General features: G+C 35.0%; 1 protein-coding gene across 4 annotated transcripts in view; it reads right to left on the minus strand.

Moving 5' to 3' along the window:
* LOC150108594 (lysine-specific demethylase 4C-like) overlaps nt 1-21259 on the minus strand; it is a 366824-nt gene that overhangs the window by 184193 nt on the left and 161372 nt on the right. For all 4 annotated transcript variants that reach the window (XM_090390884.1, XM_090390883.1, XM_090390881.1 and 1 more), the window contains exons 9-10: nt 9607-11317; nt 1078-1261 (exon numbers count right to left, since the gene is read on the minus strand). In XM_090390884.1, the coding sequence (XP_090247010.1) occupies nt 1078-1261; nt 9607-11317 (1895 nt within the window). The remainder of the gene's footprint in view (nt 1-1077; nt 1262-9606; nt 11318-21259) is intronic.

Consider the following 21259-nt stretch of genomic DNA (forward strand, 5'->3'; position numbering starts at 1 on the left):
AAGTTCCTTAATATGTTGTAAGAAGTTACGAATATGTCTAGAGTGAGGAATTGCTAATTTATAAAGGGATTGCAAAAGATATAAATGCTATCTTGTGTGGTTTGACAGAACTACTGAGAAATAGAAAGATTGTGATAATTATGCATGATTAAGGAATTTAAGAGTATAAATATGATTCTTACTTTAGAGAATTACAGCATAATCAGTTATAAATATATTTGTAGTATTGTAATATTTTAACTCTGTCCTGACTGTCAGGAACTCCCTTAAGATGGGAATTAAGCTAATAGTATTGAATGTACATATTTTTGATATATAATAAACCTTGCTTTTGTATCTAACTAAGACTATCAGTGATTTCTGGAATCCGATGCACCTCTTATAAAAATAATACGAACCTATGCGGGAGACTAGAGAAAAGTAAAGTTTGGCCACGTCTGCAAAGTTGCTAGGTATCATTTAAGTACTGTCCTGAGATCACCTCTTGATTGATAATACTGTTAATCTAATAGCGTTAAGTGGTGCAGCGAAATATAAATTTTCTTGGCATTTTATGAGAGGTAGATCTCAGACACTCTGATACTCTGGTGTTGCCTCGATCTCGGGGAAATTCCATCGTCCCTCAGAGGTACCACGTGATACCCGATTGAGAGTTTTACGGGGATTTAACTCAAAGATAGAAGAATAGATATATGAGTAGAAAGTCGACACAACAAGGTTCAGTGATAAGAGCAATATCACTGGAACACATAACTCTGTTTTTTAAGGATACCATATTGTTGATTGAGCTGGATGATGATGTGACTGCCTATACAAATATCTTCTAAGTATGTTTAGGTTTTCTATAAATAGAAAAAGATTATGAAAACTGTAAAAGGCATGTGACTAATGTATTTAGGAAGTACAAAATGTTTGTAGTTTGAAAATGCTGGATATAAAACCAGCAAAATATCAGCAAATAAGTAAATAAATGATATTTTTATTTTCTTATTATTCTCTTTGTCATGAATTAAAACTGTTATATAAAAAACTCAACATAAACTGTCAACAGATAAGCCTTTCTATCATTATACTAACCATCATCAGTAATTTCAGATTTGATAAAAGTTGCTTCAGAACTTGAAGTACCGCTTGGAGATTTTGGGAGAAAAAGTGAACTTTGCTGATTTTCAATATTTTTCTTAACATCTTTATCAATCATGCAGCTGACATTCTCTGGCATACTTGAATCTTCCTTAGGATGTAGACAGCTCTGCAACACCTATAAATACATTTTTGTTATTTTCTACAACAGATACATTAAAATGATTTCTTGTTGTTTCATAATACTATTCAATTAAACAGCTAATTTGAATCATTCATGGAGATTGTATTTTTATTTTATTTATTTTTATGGGGAAGGGGATTGATTAGGGTATTTCAGATTTGTACCAATGATAACACATTCCTTCAAATCAAAAAATGAACAAAGGATGAAGCTCGAGATATAAAAATATTAAATATTTATGTATAATGGAACACATTCCTACATATTAACTTCTTTCTGAACAAAAAATTAGGATTACAAATAATAATTCTACTACTGTGTATACAATTAACTTTTAAATTCTTATTGAATGCAAAAATAGGTAGTAAATGGACATTCTAGAAATGAAACAATATAGCAATATGAGCTCAAGGAAAATATTTCCATTCTCTCACTCTCAGAGTTAATTCATTTCTGAAGGATGACATCAACTGTTTAAAAAAAAAAAGAAAAAAAAAAAGGAACAGCATTCAGCTATGAGTTCCCTCAAGTTTAATTTGATAAGTAAAACTTGATTTCCTTTGTAACTGCTATCTGAATTAGTCTTCTTTGATTCCCTCTTTCTTTTCACAATTTTTTTTTTTTTTTTTTTTTTTTTTTTTTGTATCTACCCACTCATTCATTGAGCCTTAAGTCTTACATCTTGGATTTCTCAACAGAAACAGTCAAGTAAAATCAACATTTTACTTGACTGTTATACTTGCATATATCTCCAAAAGAGCAAGCATGTTTAATGAGCAGCATTTTTCTTTAATATCCTAAATGAAGATAATTGCTCTCACAACAGAAGTACAACATTTAATTGAGAAGTTACAAAGATTCCAAACAAAAAACAAAAATTCACTGTAGATTTCACCTAATATCCTTCTTGCTTCCAATTACTTTGAACATATAGCACTCTCACTGATATATGAAGGCTTAACATATTGAATTGTCTTTCAGTATTAAATTATATAAATAAATTTGGCATTCTTTGTTTTATAGATTCATAAAAAGAAATTTTTTGGAATTAAAGAATTCAATCTTAAAGTTTATGAGGGTGGTCTGAAAATTTCTCGGCCTAACAATGAAAAAACGAATTTATAATTTCAAAATAATTTTTATTTTTCAACATAATCTCCCTTAAGACTAATGCATTTATTCTAGCAATGCTCCAGCACCATTATCCCATCCCTGTAGTGGTTCTCAGTAAGATCTGCAAAATACCCCTCTACAGCTGCAATCACCTCTTGATTTGAAGAAAAATGCTGACCAGCGAGGAAGAGTTTTAATTTTGGGAAGAGACAGAAGTCAGAGGGAGCCAAATCTGGAGAATAAGGTGGATGTTCCAACAATTCATAATGCAGATCCCTTAATTTTCCCATTGCCAAAACACCTTTGTGGGCAGGTGCATTGTCCTGATGAAAGATGATTTTTTTCTTCTGCAAACCGGGTCTTCTGTCGCGAACTTTTTCGTCTAGTCTGGTTAAAAGATTGGAATAATATTCCCTGGTTATTGTTTTAACATTTTCAAGATGATTAATAAACAAAATGCTTTAGCATCCCAAAAACCAATGCCATGACCTTTCCTGCTGATGGAACCGACTTCATCTTCTTTGGCACTGAACAACCAGCTTCTGTCCACTGTTTTGAATGCTGTTTGGATTCTGGTGTGTAATGGTGAATCAAAGTCTCATCCATAGTAATAAATCGATGCACAAAAATCAGTTTTATTCTTAAATTCTTGGAGCAGTTAAAAACGCTCCAAGCACTGTTAAGAGTTTTCATGTGACTGTGACCAAGCATGGCACACAAAATATATCTGTTTCCTTTGTATCGCCATCACTCATCCAAGTGGCTGTTCAGTAATATTCAAGTATGCAACTGCACTAATAAAGGTGAAGAATAAATTTAAGGAAAAATGTTTTATTGCCTGATGTTTCTACCAAAGATGCTCTGGCACTACTTGCTATCAGAAGATACCTTCATAGTTGTAGGAAATGCCAACTAGACCCTACTAGGTGGTAGATGACTTTCAATGTTCAGTGAAACACTACCACCTTGTTTGCTTGCTGGGCAGGTTATGGTGGGAAGAAGGCTAATCTGTTTAGTCTCCAGAGCAGGGTTTCCAGCTTCTGCTCCTTCAACCATCTAACATGCAGCGTGTATGATGATGCCATTTAAAGTATGGCAACATATTGTGGAGATTCAGAGCTTTCCTTTCTTTGAAGAAAGGAAAGGGCACAGTAGTAAAGCAGTTACATAGGTTGGCTACCAGGAAGCATACAGAATTGAACTTGGTGATAATGCATTATGGCTTCCCGATCAACTGGTGAATATACATCTTGTTGTCAAGTACACTGACAGGTGGTGTATGGAGAGAGACCTGACTAAAAGTTTATCTCCTCTCACTGCATGATTCCCTAATTCTTTTCATTGATATTCATGGCATAAACACGAACTTAAATTATGTGCACCACTACCAACAGACATTCAAACCTAATCACCTGTTTTTGACTAAACCCCAAATTACTTTAACAACTGCAGTCCATCTTTTCTATCCAAACTATATTCTGTTTTATTCTTTCTTCTACAAGGTTGGTATTTGTGCCTGATATTCAAGATTAAGCAACATGTGAAAAACTTGAAGATAATGCCTAATCTGGAATCTCATCTTTCTGACCTCCTGTGGCTTAAGTTTTCTTTGCCTCATCATATATCATTCATATGCTGTCTCTACCATTTCCCATTTGTGAAAGTCAATCTGACCACTTTGAATTTATATTCTTGAATCTTGATTTTCACAAATGGAAAATGGTAGAGACAGCATATGAATGTTTTGAAGATATCTTCTTCGGTGACTTTAATCTCCAAAACACACACTAACTGGCTCCCATTTCCACAGTTTCAGTGACCAAGTTGGAAGAGATGCTGAGCTATTTACTATAAGCAATGACTAAAGCAAAATTGTGGATCTAACCACCAAAAATCCTCTTTACTTATTCAATACTCAGGATCTTTTCTTAACCAGCTTCCAAGTATGATGTTGAGTCTTGGTAATTCAGATCTTAACCACACAGAAGTTTCATCTGTAATGGAGAGCCCCCCCCCCCCCCCCCAGTTAAACCACTCACAGCTTCTTTATCCTCTAACACTGCAACAATGCCAAGTGGAAAGATCTCTGAAACTTTCGATTGTCCCTTCTGATCCTGATACTTGCTATGACTGTTTGACATAAATTATTCGTGTTGCACATATTGCAATGATAGCCTTCATTCTCCACTCTGTTCTAAATTTGCATTCCAAAAGGTGTGTAAGGGCAGTCCAAGATAAAAACATCTTATCCTAAATGGCTTGATACAACAAATTCAGCTCAACAAATCACACACAAGCTACAGTGAAGTCCATAATACTTTCCCAATGATCATTAACAGTACAAAGTCTGGCTTTGAAAGGACTAAATGTATTTATATCACAGTACACATACATAAAACCTTGTTTCACTGAACTTAAATCCTATTCAGAGTTTTTGCTGATGATAGCTCTTTCCATTTGTCCTACCCAAATGACAAATTTTGCAGTCAAACATCTCAAGCTTTGAGATTATCTACAATCAGCGACCTAAACAGTGATCTCCATACCAACCTTCAATGAGATAACTACTTAGCCAAGTTTGTTGCTTCCAAAAGATAACTGTCTTTTTTTCCCCCTTTCTCTCTCTCTCTCACACACACACACACACACATATATTATCTTAAATTATAATATGCAAGAAATTAAATCCCTGTTTTAATCCTTTACCAAAGCATAGCCAAACAAAGTTTATGTGGTGATAACTACAAAGTCTGTGCATGAAGTATCTTTACGACTAGGTCTCACTTTGACTGACATATACTCTTAGCTTTTCCCAGCAGATTTTCCTAGATCACTTCTATAGCAACCTCAGCTTCAAAAAAACAGCATCTTTTTTTACTTAAGACATTACTTCTCATCTTGTTGGAGGTTTAATGGAATATTTACAGCACTAGGAAAGGCTTAAAAACTACTTTTAATGCTTCCAATGTTTCACTCAGTCACTGAGACATTTTCAAGGATTACAAATAGCTCTTGTAACACACACACAAGACTAAGTGAAACACGTGTGTGACTCTAAAGTCCTATCTAGGTGGTAAGCCCTCTATTGGCATTTTTAGGTGGCCTAGGATATAAAGTGAGACCTCTCTGATAGTTTCCCAAATTTTGGGAAACATTAGTTATCAGAGTTATAATTATTATAAGTGAAACACGTGGGTGACTCTAAGTCCTATCTAGGTGGTGCACCCTCTATCGACATTTGTAGGTGGCCTAGGATGTAGAATGGGACCTCTGATAATTAATGTTGCCCAAATTTTGGGAAGATTCATGCAACCGTAGATTCTAAAAAGTTTTTTTTTTTTTTTTTTTTTTTTGAATTTACTGTGGTGGTTTTTCTCCAGGAGATCCTCTTGGTTGTATCCAAAACCAAAATATTGTCTGCAAGGCCAGATTGACCATAGTCATGATTGCAGATGTATGATTTGTGTTCTTCTAAATGGATGGTTGCTGATCCACCTGCTTGTCTGAAGTAAGCCTGCTCACAGGAATAGGATACTTTATACTCCAGGCACTGAAAGAGGAGGGAGCTGATCTTTGGTAGAATGGTTGCTGATCTACCTGTCTGTCTGAAGTAAGCCAGCTTACAGAAATAGGGTAGCAAGTTTACGGTGGGACTTAAAAGCTGTGTAGAAGTTGTACTTTAAAAACCTGGATATTTTTTCTGATGTGCCATGGATGTAGGGAATGGTGATGGCATTTCTATTTCTGAAATTCTTCTGAAGAGATGGCCAGGGAATTGGGGAGGACCAAAATATTGTCTGCAAGGCCAGATTGACCATAATCATGATTGCAGATGTATGAGTTGTGTTCTTCTAAATGGATGGTTGCTGATCTACCTGCCTGTCTGAAGTAAGCCTGCTCACAGGAATAGGGTACTTTATATACTCCAGGCATTGAAAGAGGGAGCTGATCTTTGGTAGAATGGTTGCTGAGCTACCTGTCTGTCTAAAGTAAGTCAGCTTACAGGAATAGGGTAGCAAGTTTATGGTGGGACTTAAAAGCTGTGTAGAAGTTTTACTTTAAAAACCCAGATATTTTTTCTGATGTGCCATGGATGTAGGGAATGGTGATGGCATTTCTGAAATCCTTCTGAAGAGATGGCCAGGGAATGGGGGAGAGGAGCTGATCATTTTTTTAATGCTGTAATCACTATAGCCATTGGAAAGGAAGGTGTTGTATATGTGGTTGAGTTCAGTTAAAAGGGAGGTTCCACTGGAACAAAGATTGTGGGCTCTATTGGTTAGAGTTTTAATAACGTCATATTGTTGAGAGAGGTGGTGGTGGTGGTGGGAGAGTTTTTGAATGTATCTGCCTGTGTAAGTGGGTTTTCTATATACAGTGAAGGAAAGGTTAACATTGGGAAGGTATGTTACTAAGGTGTCTAGGAAGGGTCAACTATTGTTATTTTCCTTTTCCATCAAAACTGGATTCTTGGATGTAGGCTATTGAGATGACTGAGGAAGGAGTCTCATGTGTATGGGCCATGAGGCCAAATAGAGAATACATCATCTACATATCTTAGCCAGATAGAAGGTTTGTGAGTGGGGCCAAGTCTATGGCTCATTTTTCAAAATTTTCCATGTAAAAATTGGCAAGAGGTGCTGAGGAGGAACACATAGTGGTTCCCTATATCTGTTTGTAAATTTTGTTCTTCCAAGAAAAATAACCAGAATTGATTGCAAAGGAAAAGAGATCTAAGCTATCAGAAGAAAAAAACGATTTTCAGAGTACTAAGATGTCTTGGTACTAAGAATTTAAGGGAATATTGGTAAACAGCGAGGTGATATATCTGTATTATTTAAAGTTAGATTTTCAATCAAGGTTTTAAAATGGGTAGAGTTTTTTTATATAGGATGTGGTAAGTCCAGTGAGAGGGTAAGACAGTTAGCCAGGTGCTTTGACAGTTTGTAGCATGGTGCATCATTACTTTTTGTTGTATCCAAAAAGTAATTTATCTTCCGGCCAACTCACTGCTCTCAGAAAGTTACAGAAAGAAAGAAGTACCATCATCATCAGAGCAGATAAGAGAGCAGGTGCATTAACCACTCAGCCAACCCAACTGGAAACTCATTAAATTTATTAGAAATTTATATTTCAGAGTATTCTGGGATTAAATGTGATCAAACTTACAACAGAGGTGTAATGGAAAGCAAGCAGTGTGAACATCTTCCAAGCTAATTTCCCCAATGTTTGTATTTTTATCAGAATTAATTAATTTTTCTGTATTGTATGTGGTTTTATGATAATTACTAAAGTAAGTTGGGAAGGCTGTCTTTTAAGGAGATGTAAATTGACATGGTAATATAAATTAAGTACAGCCAATTTACATTGATGCCTAGGTAGCATGTCCACACAATTCTTTGTGGACAATTCATTGCGCAATAATTTATCCTAGTTTCCTTTTGTATTTCTAAGGAAAAAAAACAGAAATTTGGGAACTCACCAATCAGTAAAATTCAAAATATGAATTTTGCTTTATCTCATCTCATTTTTCTCTCTTTTACCTTGCAGTCTAGGGTTTTTTTTTTTTTTTTTTATTAATCATCAGACCTAAACCATTCACAGGATAAGGTGGTCAAGCCCTATGCCCCAGTGTATCCTATGTCCACAGTGGTGTTGAGTTCTCAAGGCCAGTTTGCCTGCTTTGCGGGATGAAAAACCCCAGATAAACTGGGGAGAAAAACCCTACTGTCACCGCCCAAGACCGGCTAACTTGGCTATGGCTGAGAAAATCCTTCAGCTCCTCACGTCTCCGACAGGAATCGAACCTAGGACACTCCTTCCCCAGGCATACGGTTGCGAAGTGCAGAGCCACTGGATAAAAAGAAGGGGAAAAATACTTAGGAGAGAGTCATTTTAAGATCAACTCCAATCTTACAAGTGCAAAGTTCTTTTTATCCAACATCAGAGGGCACCAAATTAGAAATTTAGTCCTTTTGTTCTTGACAATTTGAAGCATTTCCAATATTAATCTGTTATGCATGTATTGTGTAGGTTGTGCTCTGAAGATGCTGGTTTGAAATCCAGTAAAATATCAATCATTTAATACCATCAAACTTCCGAAAGACTATAGGAACTTATCCATCAGGTTTGCTCTCTTTACTCCACAGTTACACAAAATCAACCTTTCTATTTTTTAGTGATGCTTTCATTAACACAACTCAATAAACAAATATAAACCTATTCCATCTTCAACTACTCAAATAGAGTGTTTAATTACATGATCATCTCCTGTATGAGGAATCGATGAGTACACCATTAAGAGCTTTTGCTCAGAATCTTGATTTTCAGAGTTAAATTCCATTCTGTTCAGATTTCTTTGTTTCTGGGTTTTTGGCAAAGATACACTGATACACATAAATAAGCTTCTTTCACTGGCATTCCCTAATGTTTATCAGTTTGCATGTGATTGATCTTACTTTCCCCCATATAGGAGATCTCTGGCTGTTTAGCATGAATAACATAAATGCATCAGCTTAAAAACTTGAACAGTCTAGGCTTGCAGAGCATATTTTTGCCGATACACATAAGATTAACTAGAAAAAGTAAGAGCCAGTTTCTTATAAAAAGATTATAAAGAAAGTTGTAAAGCATCACTGCATTGTCCTAATCTAAACAATTCAGATGGTCCATGTTTATTCCCACTATAGGAAGTAGTATTTATCAATGTTTTACATATACACACACACCTTTTACCAACTAATTATTTCACCTTTCACAACTACTTGTAATTAAACCATGCTGCTTTCTACTACAACTTGTGGTACTATATTCACATTGCTAATCCTTTTTACGCATGCCTGTAATATTTTAAGTCGATCACACCAGATATATCAACATGCTGAGCAAAAATTTGATGAATACAGAAAATATTTTTTATATAAGCAATCATTTATTTAATTTTTATTATAAAGAAAATGGGGCACAAGTTGTAAAAGTTTGGGAACTATATATTACTTATTAATAAATTACATTTTCCAATAACCTCACTTAAAATTTATAAATTCTAAGATATCAAATTTCTATATAACAAGATAATTAAAGAAATATAATAGTAAAGCTTAATAAAAATGTCTATCAACTAAGTAAATATAAAGCTAATAAAGACAATATTAATTTAAAATGTATTTTAGAACATCTGAAAATAAATATTAAAAAAAAAAAAAAATAAATAAAACTCAGTTTACCTGAAAATGAAGATTATCAATACATGGCAATTCAGTATCTTGACCAGAGGTTTCATTTCTATCAGCAAAAGATGACAGTGATGTATCTTTATCTCTATTCAAGGGATGATCAGCACCAAAATTCTGAATGCTGGGACCAATATTTTTATTTACAATTAACCTAGAGAATGACTGAGGTAAAGGTGGAATGTCTGATTTTGAAATGCCTCCACGATTCTTGGAGACAACCTCATAATGATCATGAACTAATTCAATATTTTCACTTGAAAGGTTAAGTAGTGCCTGTGGCTGATAAACTGTCTTTTTTTTTGGTTTCTTTTTTGATATTTTGTTTAAAGCTGAAACTGGTGAATTTAACAAAGGAGACCACGTGGTATATGAAGAAATTGTTGATTTTTGTGGTGTTGCACAAGAAATGGTTACAGCACTTTCTGAGTTGCACAGAAGTCTATTTTGCTCACATGAATGCGGAACACAAGGTGAACATAAACTATTTTGTGGCAGCTTTACAGTTTTCAAAAAGCTTGAATGATCAGAAAAATTTATGGCTTTATTGCAAGAATTCTGAGCAAAGTTGCTTACACTTCTGTTTTGAAAAGAAAATGAATTCACAAGGTTTGGAGCATTATTAATAACACAAATGGAAGTGTTTTTTGTTCTTGGAACACTGGTGAGTAACTCTGTAAAAGTTGAAGATGTTGGGACATTGGTAGTTTTACAGCTACTACATTTTACAGATAAACAAAGGGGAGACGATTCACACTTTTTAGGAGACTGCCATAAAGAATGTGAAAAGTGAAGATTTGATGGTGTCACACCATATAATCTTTGTTCTAACTTCTTAACAGTTTCAGTCAAAGGTGTAATACCAGGTGGTGGAATTGCATCATCACAATGATAAAAAAATGATTTATCAAAGGATCCTAACTTTACAGGTGGGATACCATTTGATGAACCATTATTTTTCTTAATCTCAGTTTCAGATTTCATTTTTAAGTACTGACTTTCTTTCAATTCTTTATTCTCTGGTTGTTTGTTATTACTCGATATCATTGCTTTACGAGTTTCAGCTAGCCTTTGAAAATATTCCATTTTAGTTTTCAGCTCCTGTGATTTTGCTAATGGATCATTATTAGCAACCTTTGCAACCATAGTCGAATCTTTTGGAATTTTCACATGAAACTTAGTCACTCCTTTATGGTTTTTACCAAAATTAATATTATTGGTACTTGTGTTACTCCTTGGTGACTCAGTTTCAGCATCCCAGAATGGTTTTAAATGAGGAGGGCTGTCACGCACTGTACTACCTTGCAATACAGATAAAGGTGGCGATTCCTGTTTAACAGATTCCAAGAGATTTACCATATTTCCACTTAGTGCTACTGCTTCAGAATCACTTCTACTTACAAGTGGTTTCTTCTTTTTCACTTTAACTTTATTACCTTTGGTAGAACAAGAGGCAATATTAGAATCCATTTTCAATCGTTTGCGAGCACACTTTTTTGCTTTCTTTTTCTTCTTAATTTCTTCTTTAACGTCATAAATTTCAGTCTCTTCACTGTCACTACGTTCTTTTGCTATACCTTTCCACGGTTCTACACTAGCAAGATTCATTCTGCTAATCCTGCCGTAAGCTTTCGACATAGAAGCAATAGGATGCCGCTTTGACCTTGTTCCAGTCATTTCTGCTTTATTTTTTTTCCTCTCCTCCCTATAAGGGCAAACAAATAATAATAATTAATCACATACTTATCATCAAATTATATAATGTATGATATCATAATTAAACTAAAGACAGAGAACAAAATTAGTGATAAACTACAGGGCAAAACATTTCAGGAAGGTCTACTTTGTCAGTTACTTTTTTTCTTATCAGTATTATTATATATCTTAATAGCCACCTCTGCACTCAAGGAACAGTAACTGCCTATTAATGCAATAACACAGATTCTCCTAGCCAAGCAAACAAAAACTTTCTTGCAGTTTGAGAACAAATGCAGGAAAGTTTGAGAAAATGGCACTCCAGTGAATTCAATAAATATTACCAACATAAATGTATCCATCTATTTTAGGTGGTACACAACTGTCAATGAAATGCAACACCTTGCTTACTGAGGGCATGAAGTGGTTGTTGTCATACTTGGTCTCCAGAAAGCAAGATCTCTGGTTTTTGTACTCTCCTGGAATGCCCTTCAAAGGCATACCAGATACTACAGGAATCCAGAACCACTCCTATTCAGGAGTACAAAGTAAAGTGGTTCTATTTTTTTTTCCTTTCTTTTTTCAAACTTCCCTACCAGCCATGAAGTTTCCATGTCCACAAAAAGGTAGATGTGAAGCACATGACAGCTGGAGAAACATGGATAAGTGTTAGCCATCAGTTATCTCCATTAAGAGGTGTGATAATCCATCACACTCAGGAGAACCCTTAATAAATTAATTCAATGTTTGTTGCTGCATATCAGAACAAGTACTACTAAGTAGTATGAAATGCATAACTGCCAACAGCATGCAGAATAGCTGTAATTTTAAATAACGATATAGATTAATTGAATGCAATATATTTTTATATTTCTAGTCCTTTTATCATATAATTATAGTCTATTGTTAAAGCAGAACAAAATAACAAACTTTTTTTATTTTTTTTTATCTTAGGGGGGAAATGCAATCAGCATATACAGAAAATGGTTACAATCAAATATTGCATGTAAATAAGCAAATTTGCCTCACTCTCAAGACCTGGACATTATGAATTGACCTAAATAGCGGTAATGAAACAAATTATGTATTAGCCAAGCTCTCAGAGTAAAATGGAACTAAAGCACTATCAATGTCATTCTTATTAATGTTGTCCACCAATCTTCTTCTTCTTATTATTATTACTACTGCAGCAAAGCTGATTGCTCCTGAATGAATTCCCAGGTGGTGGATAGGGGAATGACTACCAGATATGGAGGTTACCTCAGAAGAAGTAATACCGATGAAAAATTAGTTGTGGATCAATAATAGTAGTTGCTAACATGATGTAGAGGAGCAAGGCTAGCAACTCTGTCAACAAAAACCTCACATCATCTTGCGGAACCACTATGGCATGGCAAGTCAGTGCCACCATATAAGTACTAGCTCTAGAATGGTTAGAGAATGCTCTTTACATGGTAGCAACTGAAGAGTAACCTTTGAGAGGTGGATGAACAACTGTATCAATGACAGAAGGATGGATGAACTGGAATAGCCCAATCAATGGCTGACAATCCTAGCCAAGTACTGGTTATCGCTGAAACTGAAACAAAGGATTGGCAAAATGGTTACAGTATTTTGCCAAACAGTTTCGTGTATTTGATATTGAAGCTTAATGACAATGATACTGCATTTTGTGCCCAGCCGGGAACCACAGGGGACAGGTGAAAAATTGACTATATGGTCCTCAAGAAGACATTTCATATCTCAACTGTAAATATCAGAATAGTGCATAAAATTAGTAGGTTGAGACTACTTGAAGATGAGCTAAAATGCTTTATTATTATTTTAATGGCTAATATAGCCTACTTTCGTTTAGGGGTGCCCCTTTTTTTTTTACAATGTCATTGGCTTTTTACCCATTCCGGCGATGTGCCTTCATGCTGGAATGGGTAATCTTCAAGAACTCCAACTCTTGGAGATTATGTAGGGTCGGTGGAAATTTTCTCAACTCAATAAGCATCCACCGTTAACGAAAACTCAATATACGTTCACCAACCCTACATAATTTCTGAGAGATGGAAGCTCCACAACCTAAAAATCAGGTCACAACTCTGACCAATAGGAGACAACACAAGTACACCAAAGACAGAAACACATAACCGTCATGACATAGCATCCACTTACCCCACGATTTCCAAAGACGACGGTTTGTCGAAACGGCTCACACCCCGTCACTTCCACCCAACTTTTTCCCTTAAATCCTTCCTCTTCCCCCAAAAAATAATTTCTATCTTCAGATCTTTCTCTCACCCCCCTCCCAAAACACTCTCCAACCTTTAATAATAATATTATACATAATTAAAAACCTGGGTATTTTCAAATAATTTCCCCACATTACTTTACTCCCACTTCCCCCAACAGTTTAACAGCATATGAAGACACATCGCCGGAATAAGGAGACAGAAAACAACATCCAACAAGGTGTGTCCAAAATTTCTCATATTTTTATTCTTCATATATTAAATTTATAACACTTCACAGTAATGCCCTAGAATTTTGGGTAAAGAGACAATGACATTGCAAAAAAAAAAAAAAAAAGGGACACTCCTAAACCAAAGTAGGCTTTATTAGCCATTAAAATAATACAGGAATACTTTGATTATCGCGGTTATTGTTGCCATGAAAAATACCGTAATAATCGAGATAAATAATGTGTGTAAAATGGGTGATAATTGCTAAGGATTTTTCAAATATATTAATTAAATTTTATATATGAAGTAAAAAAGGAAATGTGTTAAACTTGCTAAGTAAAAAATGAAGGTTGATTGAGAAAAATTAGATTATTCTTTAATCTTTATTTATATATAAGGAGTATATACAGTACATACAATTCTTCTTTCTTGGATAAAAATTGGTGTAGAGTTGTCTGGTGGAATTTTTTCTTTCTTTTTTCTTCATATAAAACTCGATAGCAACGAATGGAATTTTCAATTTCCTCACAAAATTTCATTGATCACCGTTCAAGATTTTTTTCTTTAAAATTTTCAGCAATTCTAAACATTTCGTCCATTTCTTTGAGGGTAAATTCCTTCGGTGCCAAGTCAATTTGTTTGTCATTATCATCAATCTGAGCATCGTAAGCACGTTCTCTCTCAAGGTTAATTAGGTCTTCATCATTCAGCTCCTTATCATGTGACTGAAGCAGGTCCTGAACATCACCTTTTTCAATTTCTTTTAGTCCTAGATTGAAGCCAAGCTTAGTCATGTCATTGATAACATGGGTTACTTCATTTTCAAATCCTTTAAAATCACTTGCACAATGAGGAATAATCTTTTGCCACACCACTCTCAATGCAATTTTTGATATTGAATGCCTTCGAATTTTGTCAAAGTCATAGCTTCATCTCCTGTAGTCTTTTCTATTGCTTGTGAAAAAGTTCTTCGTAGGTAATATGCCTTAAAGGATGCGATTACACATTGATCCATTGGCTGGATGATGGAAGTGGTATTAGGTGGTAAATAAATAACTTTTACATTTTCACACAAATCATTCAGTGCTGTTGGATGACTAGGTGCATTATCTAATATCAACAAGATTTAATGACTTGCAGTACCTTTCAGCTTCAGGACAAAAACAGTTTTTAACCCAATCCTCAAAAATAGTTTTTGTCATCCAAGCTTTTCTATTGAATCTCCAATGAACAGCGAGAAAATTTTTATCTAAACTTTTAAGCAGGAGAGGATTTTGTGAATGATAAATAAAGAGAGGCTTCATCTTGTAATCTCCAGAATCATTGCCACATAGTAAAAGTGTTACATGCTCCTTCGAAACCTTGTAGCTAGGCTGCGATTTTTCATTTTTTGCTAAAAATGTTTTAGTGGGCATTTTTTTCCATAATAAGCCTATTTCATTAGCATTAAATATCTGATCATCAGTATAATTTCCTTCTTCGATGATCTGTTACAATTCACCAGGAAAACTAGCTGCTGCTTTTTCATCGCCACTTGCAATTTCACCTTGTACACAAACACTATGACTGCTTGATCGCTTTTTGAACCAATCAAACCACTCTAAACTTGCAGAGAAAGTTTCTTCCACTACTGACGGTGAATCATTTTCGCTTTCTAATTATTTTCTTTTAAAGTTTCAAATAAATTCGATACTTTTGTTTTTATAGTCATTTGACTAAGAGGAATTCTCTTTTCATTACAATCTTCTAACCACACTGACAACAGCGTTTCCATTTCAATCACAAGACGGCTTCTGTTTCTCATAGTTTGGGACCCAGACGAGGTCGATGCATTTTGTCCTAGTTGCTTATAGTTTGCAGCGTGGTCTAAAATATGGCAAACAGTTTTGGCTTTGGTTATGCCTGCTTTATACTTATTTATCATATGCAACTTATCTTCTAAGCTGATCACTCTACGTTTCTTCTTGATAGCTGCAGACTTGATATCATCCTTGTTTCTTTTAGCATTCATTATAGGGGTAAATAAGAAGAGAAAAAATATCTACATGTACTTCAGACAAAGGCAGACAGTTACTCGTGAGTGGTGAGCACGCGCCGTCAGATAAAAACAAGAGAGTGATACCTGGAGAGTGGTGACTTGAACTGGTTGCATATGTAGTGGGCTACATCTCATGGCTGCGATAATTCGAATTTGGAGCATAATAATTGATATTTTGGTATCAAATTACAAACCGCTATAATCGAGGTATTCCTGCAGTTTATTTTTAGAGGAGTAGCATGGGAATTTTCCCAGAAATAATACCTATAAAATGCTTTAGATGGAATGTGATCATAATTTCGCAATGGATGTATAACTAAAAGAAGAGCTGCAATTATAATCAAAAAACATCTCCAATGCCATCACTGATATAAGACCCATAAAGGAAGAATGTATAACTCTAAAAGAAGAGTTGCAATTATAATCAGAAAACATCTCCAATGCCATCACAGATATAAGACCCATCTCTTCAAGAATTCTATCCATCAGATTTAAAGTAAAAAAAATCTTTACATTAAAATTATTCAAGTTTATGTACCAGACCAGTCTCATGAATAAAGTCTGCAGACTTTAATGCAAAAGTTTAACCATTTTCAGATTCTTATGCAGATATTATGGGAAAATATGGAATAGGAACCACCAAATTTCTGCAAATTAAATGGCTTAATTATCAGCAATACAATGTTTCATCATAGTGAAAGCCAATAAATACATCTGGGCCTCACCCAATAGACAAATCAAGAACTGCACAGACTATATATTAATTAACAAAAGATGGAAAAGCTCAAATTCAAAATGTAAAACCCTCAAGAAAATAGGAAACAGACAATGAACTCAAGCCAAAATAAACATGAAATTTGCCAATAAAAAAATAGTTCCCAAAGCAAAAATGATAGAAATTGAGACACTTAAAAACCCAGCATAAACATCAAATATCAAAAATTGATTACAAGGAAACTTGGAAAAATAAAAAAAGAGAAGACATGAGAAATTGCTGGAATTGAAGTAAAGAAGAATCATTGGACATGGAAGCAAGGTTCTTGAGTTACTCCAAAAGGAGTAACAATGAATGGATGACAGGAGATATTTTGGAACTAGCAGAGAGAGAGAGAGAGAGAGAGAGAGAGAGAGAGAGATGAAAATCAAGTTATCAGTAAAAAAAAAAAAACAAAAAAAAAAAACATGAAAATTGAATCACTTATAATTTACTCAAGAAACAAGCAGATGGAAAATGCAGAGAAAGAAAGATCCATGGCTGAATGAAAAAGCAGAAGAATGTAAAAATGCATTTGAAAAAAAGTCACGAGAACTATGAAACAAACATCTGGACAAAACACTTTTTGCAATTATTCAAAAATAAGAGTATTGACCATCAGGCTCATTATACTACACAAAATAGATCAAACAGAAACCAAACCAAAAATTCTAGGAGAAGACATTATCATGGCAATAAAATCAAATGAATTAAAAGGCGCCTGGACCAGACAGATCCCAAAAGAACTATAAGAGGAAGGAGGTGGAGAAGGGACTACACAATACCTGAACTATTTATACAATTTGATATTAGAAAAATATCAAATTGTATAAATAGTTCAGGTATTGTGTAGTCCCAGGAATAGAAAAATATTCCTGGTGACTGGAGAATCAGTAAAAATTGCCCCAGTACAATAAAAAAAAGGATATAAAAGAAACTGCAATAATTATAGACAACTTGCTGAGCCATCCTTACAAGATATTTATTAGAATCATTCAAAATGGAATAAAGAAAGAGTATGAAGTAATGGAAGAACAAATGGGTTTCAGAGATGGAAGAAGAAGAAGAACCAGTGATGCAATCATCATTCTACATAGCAGATCTGACTCGAGAAAAACAAAAATTCTTTTTATGTTTTATACACAAACCTTTGATTCAGTAGAAACTATATGATGCATAAAAAAAGGATTAAAATCATATTTACTAAGTATACTCAGAAAGTGCTATGTAAAGACAGGAAATAGTAAAATTTGGGAATACTGAAGCAACTAAAATTCCATCAGAGAAGCGATTTGGAGAATCCTAGGTGAAATGCCTGGAAGTAACTGTCAATAGAAGAAACATACCTATTTCAAACATGCAGATGATATTGTTCTGATAGCCAATAATTTAAAGAACCTAAAATCAATGATTTCTAAAAAATTGTCTTGGACCATTAATCACTGAAGGTCTCAGTTACACGAAACCTATCAAGAACATAATTAGAAACCTATCAAGAACAGAATAAAACTAGGATGGTTAGCAATGAACAAGTTAAACAAAATATGGAGAAACAAAAAAAAATTAGCCATAGCCTAAGGACAAAACGGACACTCCCATGGGACACGGTGCATTATGCCATGTAACAAGTCATATGTTTGTAGCTGATAAATTTGCTCCCAAATTCATGCAACTGTGTCCAGGTGAAATGGCTGTGAGAAGAGAACTGACAAAGTTTAAAAGAGGTGTTGTGACAGGATGCCATTTTACATCTGTGATACCACAGGGAGCCAACTGCAAGTGCTATCAACGAACTATCACTTTCAATGAATACAACCATAGGGTGCTATGAAGGATATGTAAAAATTGCCATTCGTTTGCCGACACATTGAATGCAGAGTTGGGGACAATGACTGGAACATGAATCTGCACAAAAACATTCAGAGCTGAGGATCACAACATGGTTTCCATGGTAGGACTGTAACATGAAAGCCTCACAAACAAACATGCAGAATCATCTTCAATAGTGCAAAGAACATGTACAGTGGGATGGGGATGTGGAAGCTTGGAAAGCTGTGTTATGGAGAGACGATTCATGCTACGCCCTCTACCGAGCAGATGGATGGGTGTGGTAGATACCCTGTGAACATCTCTTACCAGAGTGAGCAATGCCAACTATGAAATTCAGAGGTGACAGTGGTAATGATATAGCCGTGCGTTTCCTGGTTTGGCCTCAGACCTCTGTTTGTGGTGCCACAAACACTGAACTCCAAGATGTATCTCAACATTCTGGACAATACAATGTTTCATGCTCTGTGGCACTTCTACAGACTGACCACTATTTCTTTCAGCAAGACAATGCACAGAGTCATAAGGCTGCTGCTGAACTGTGTGGTTTGTAAGCATGAACATCACCACACTTGCCTGGCTTGCACAGCGCCCTAATCTCAACGCTACTGAACATCTGTGGAATGAAACTGGGGCAATGGATGAGGTCGAGGGATGTCCACACTACAACAGTTCATGACCTCATTACATGCCTATAGCAAGAATGGTACAAAATTCCCAGTGATCGTTATTGTACACTTGTGGAAAGTAAGCCCCATAAGATTACTGCAATCATTACAGGGAAAGAAGGTCCTATATCTTATTAAGGTGGATGCCACAGCTGTTTGTTGTTCACACTATGGTGTCCGTTGACTTCTTTTCAAGCAGTGTACATGGGTCTAAAACTGTTGTAAAGTCCCAGAAGGCTTTTCAACCAGATCCTGCTGTCACTTACTTCAACAAATCCAAGTACAGTACAGTACACAAAGGAAGAACAATAAAAAAAACTACACATAAGTATAAATTAAAAGTACATTATGGAAAATTATAGAGACAACTAACGTGTTATAAAACTGTAGTTTAATATAAACCAAAACGAACACTTGACCTTTCGACCTTCATATCAAGTCATCATCTGGAGCATACACATATATATACAGAGAAACAAGCTGCACTACAATCTACATGGTATGCTCAAGCTACTGATCAACTGTTACAATTATTGGCCTGACCTCTGGTGGGAAAAAAAAAAACTTTACTACATCAAAGCTAGAGTTCTATTATTATTATCTATTAGGTTACAAAATTAAATTGAACTGGAGAGCAACATGTTTATTTATATATATATATAAATTATGTGATTATATAAATTTCAACCAATTGGTATGGAATAGTTTCCAATAAAAACTGAAAATTGCTTAAAAAGTATGCTAGATACTAAGTAGGCTGAATGTGTGACATCCAAATGCTTGGAATTTTTATGCCATCATTATTGTTGAGATTAGGGTGGTTAATCAGAATTTCACAGGCTTCTTTAAATTTTCTTTCACACCAGGTTTTTATACGTAAAGAGCAGCAGGTACTTTTCCAATCAATTTGGTATAGGGTGTTGAGAGCGTGATCTGAAAGGCATGCTTCACTAATTTTTATTTATTTATTTATTTTTATTTTTTTCCGTATGTGGATTATACGTCCAGTTTCACTAATGTTGATTGGATTTTAATAGTATAGAGGCGAATACAAACTGATAAGAAAATAACTATTTATTAACTTAAACGCCAATATTTCGCTGGTATTATATCCAGCATCTTCAGACCACCCGCTGCTGTAACAAACAAAGTTTGTTACAGCAGCGAGACAACTGCAATCCGGTGTAACAGTGGGACTAGTATGAGTAATTGTAGCGTGCAACACAAAGGCTAAAGTCCTAATTAGGTGCCATCTAAATTTTAAAATAAAAAAAAATAAAAATAACGATATTAATTTGGTCTTAGGATGACTGTTTCCCAAATCTTGTTGTAGATTTATACAGTCATACTTGTTGAGGTTGTTTGGAGTATGTTTCAGGGCTTCTGTTGATTCCAGGAACAACCTCTCTGACTTGTAAAAGCTTCTGTGCAGTACTTTTTTTTTTCAATTGATCCTGTGTGCAGGGGTATCCAAAGCATGGTCTGCCAGACATATTTTTTGTGTTCACCGAGGCGGATGTCCACAGTCCTTCCTGGCTGTCCGTAATAGGCTCGATGATATGAACAGGGCACTTCACAAATTCCTGGATGCGATAAAGGAGAGAATCTGTCCTTGGTGAATGGATGAGAGTTGCCTTTTCATGTATATATTGGCCAGTATGTCAGTTTGCAGTTAAACCATGAAGGATAGACTACCTGAGGGAAGATGTGTGACCAGTGTATCCAGGAAAGGGAAGGAGTTCCGATTTTCAATTTCGATAGTAAATTGTATGCATTCATGTTGTTTGTTCAGATGGATAAGGAATGTGTTTAATGTTTGTCGACCATGTGGCCAGATAACAAAAACATTGTCAACATATCTAAGATACACTGTAGGTAAAGGAGTAAAGGAATCGAGAGCACTTTGCTCAAAAGCTTCCATATAAAAGTTAGCAATTGGGGGGAGGGGATAGTGGTGAGCCCATGGTCGTGCCTTCTTTTTGTAGGAATATATATATATATATATATATATATATATATATAAACATGCTGCTCTCCAGTCCATTTTAATTTTGTAACCTAACAGATAATAATAATATGATACTAGCTTTGATGTAGTAAAGTTTTTTTTTTTTTCACCAGAGGTCAGGCCAATAATTTTTATAACGGTCAGTACCTTTAGCAAACCATATAGATTGTAGTGCAGCTTGTTTCTCTGTATATATGTGTATGCTCC

This window comes from Typopeltis vanoorti, chromosome 3, assembly GCF_054136105.1.
Source record: "Typopeltis vanoorti isolate ZY-2024b chromosome 3, IOZ_Tvanoo_1.0, whole genome shotgun sequence".
NCBI lineage: Eukaryota > Metazoa > Arthropoda > Arachnida > Uropygi > Thelyphonidae > Typopeltis > Typopeltis vanoorti.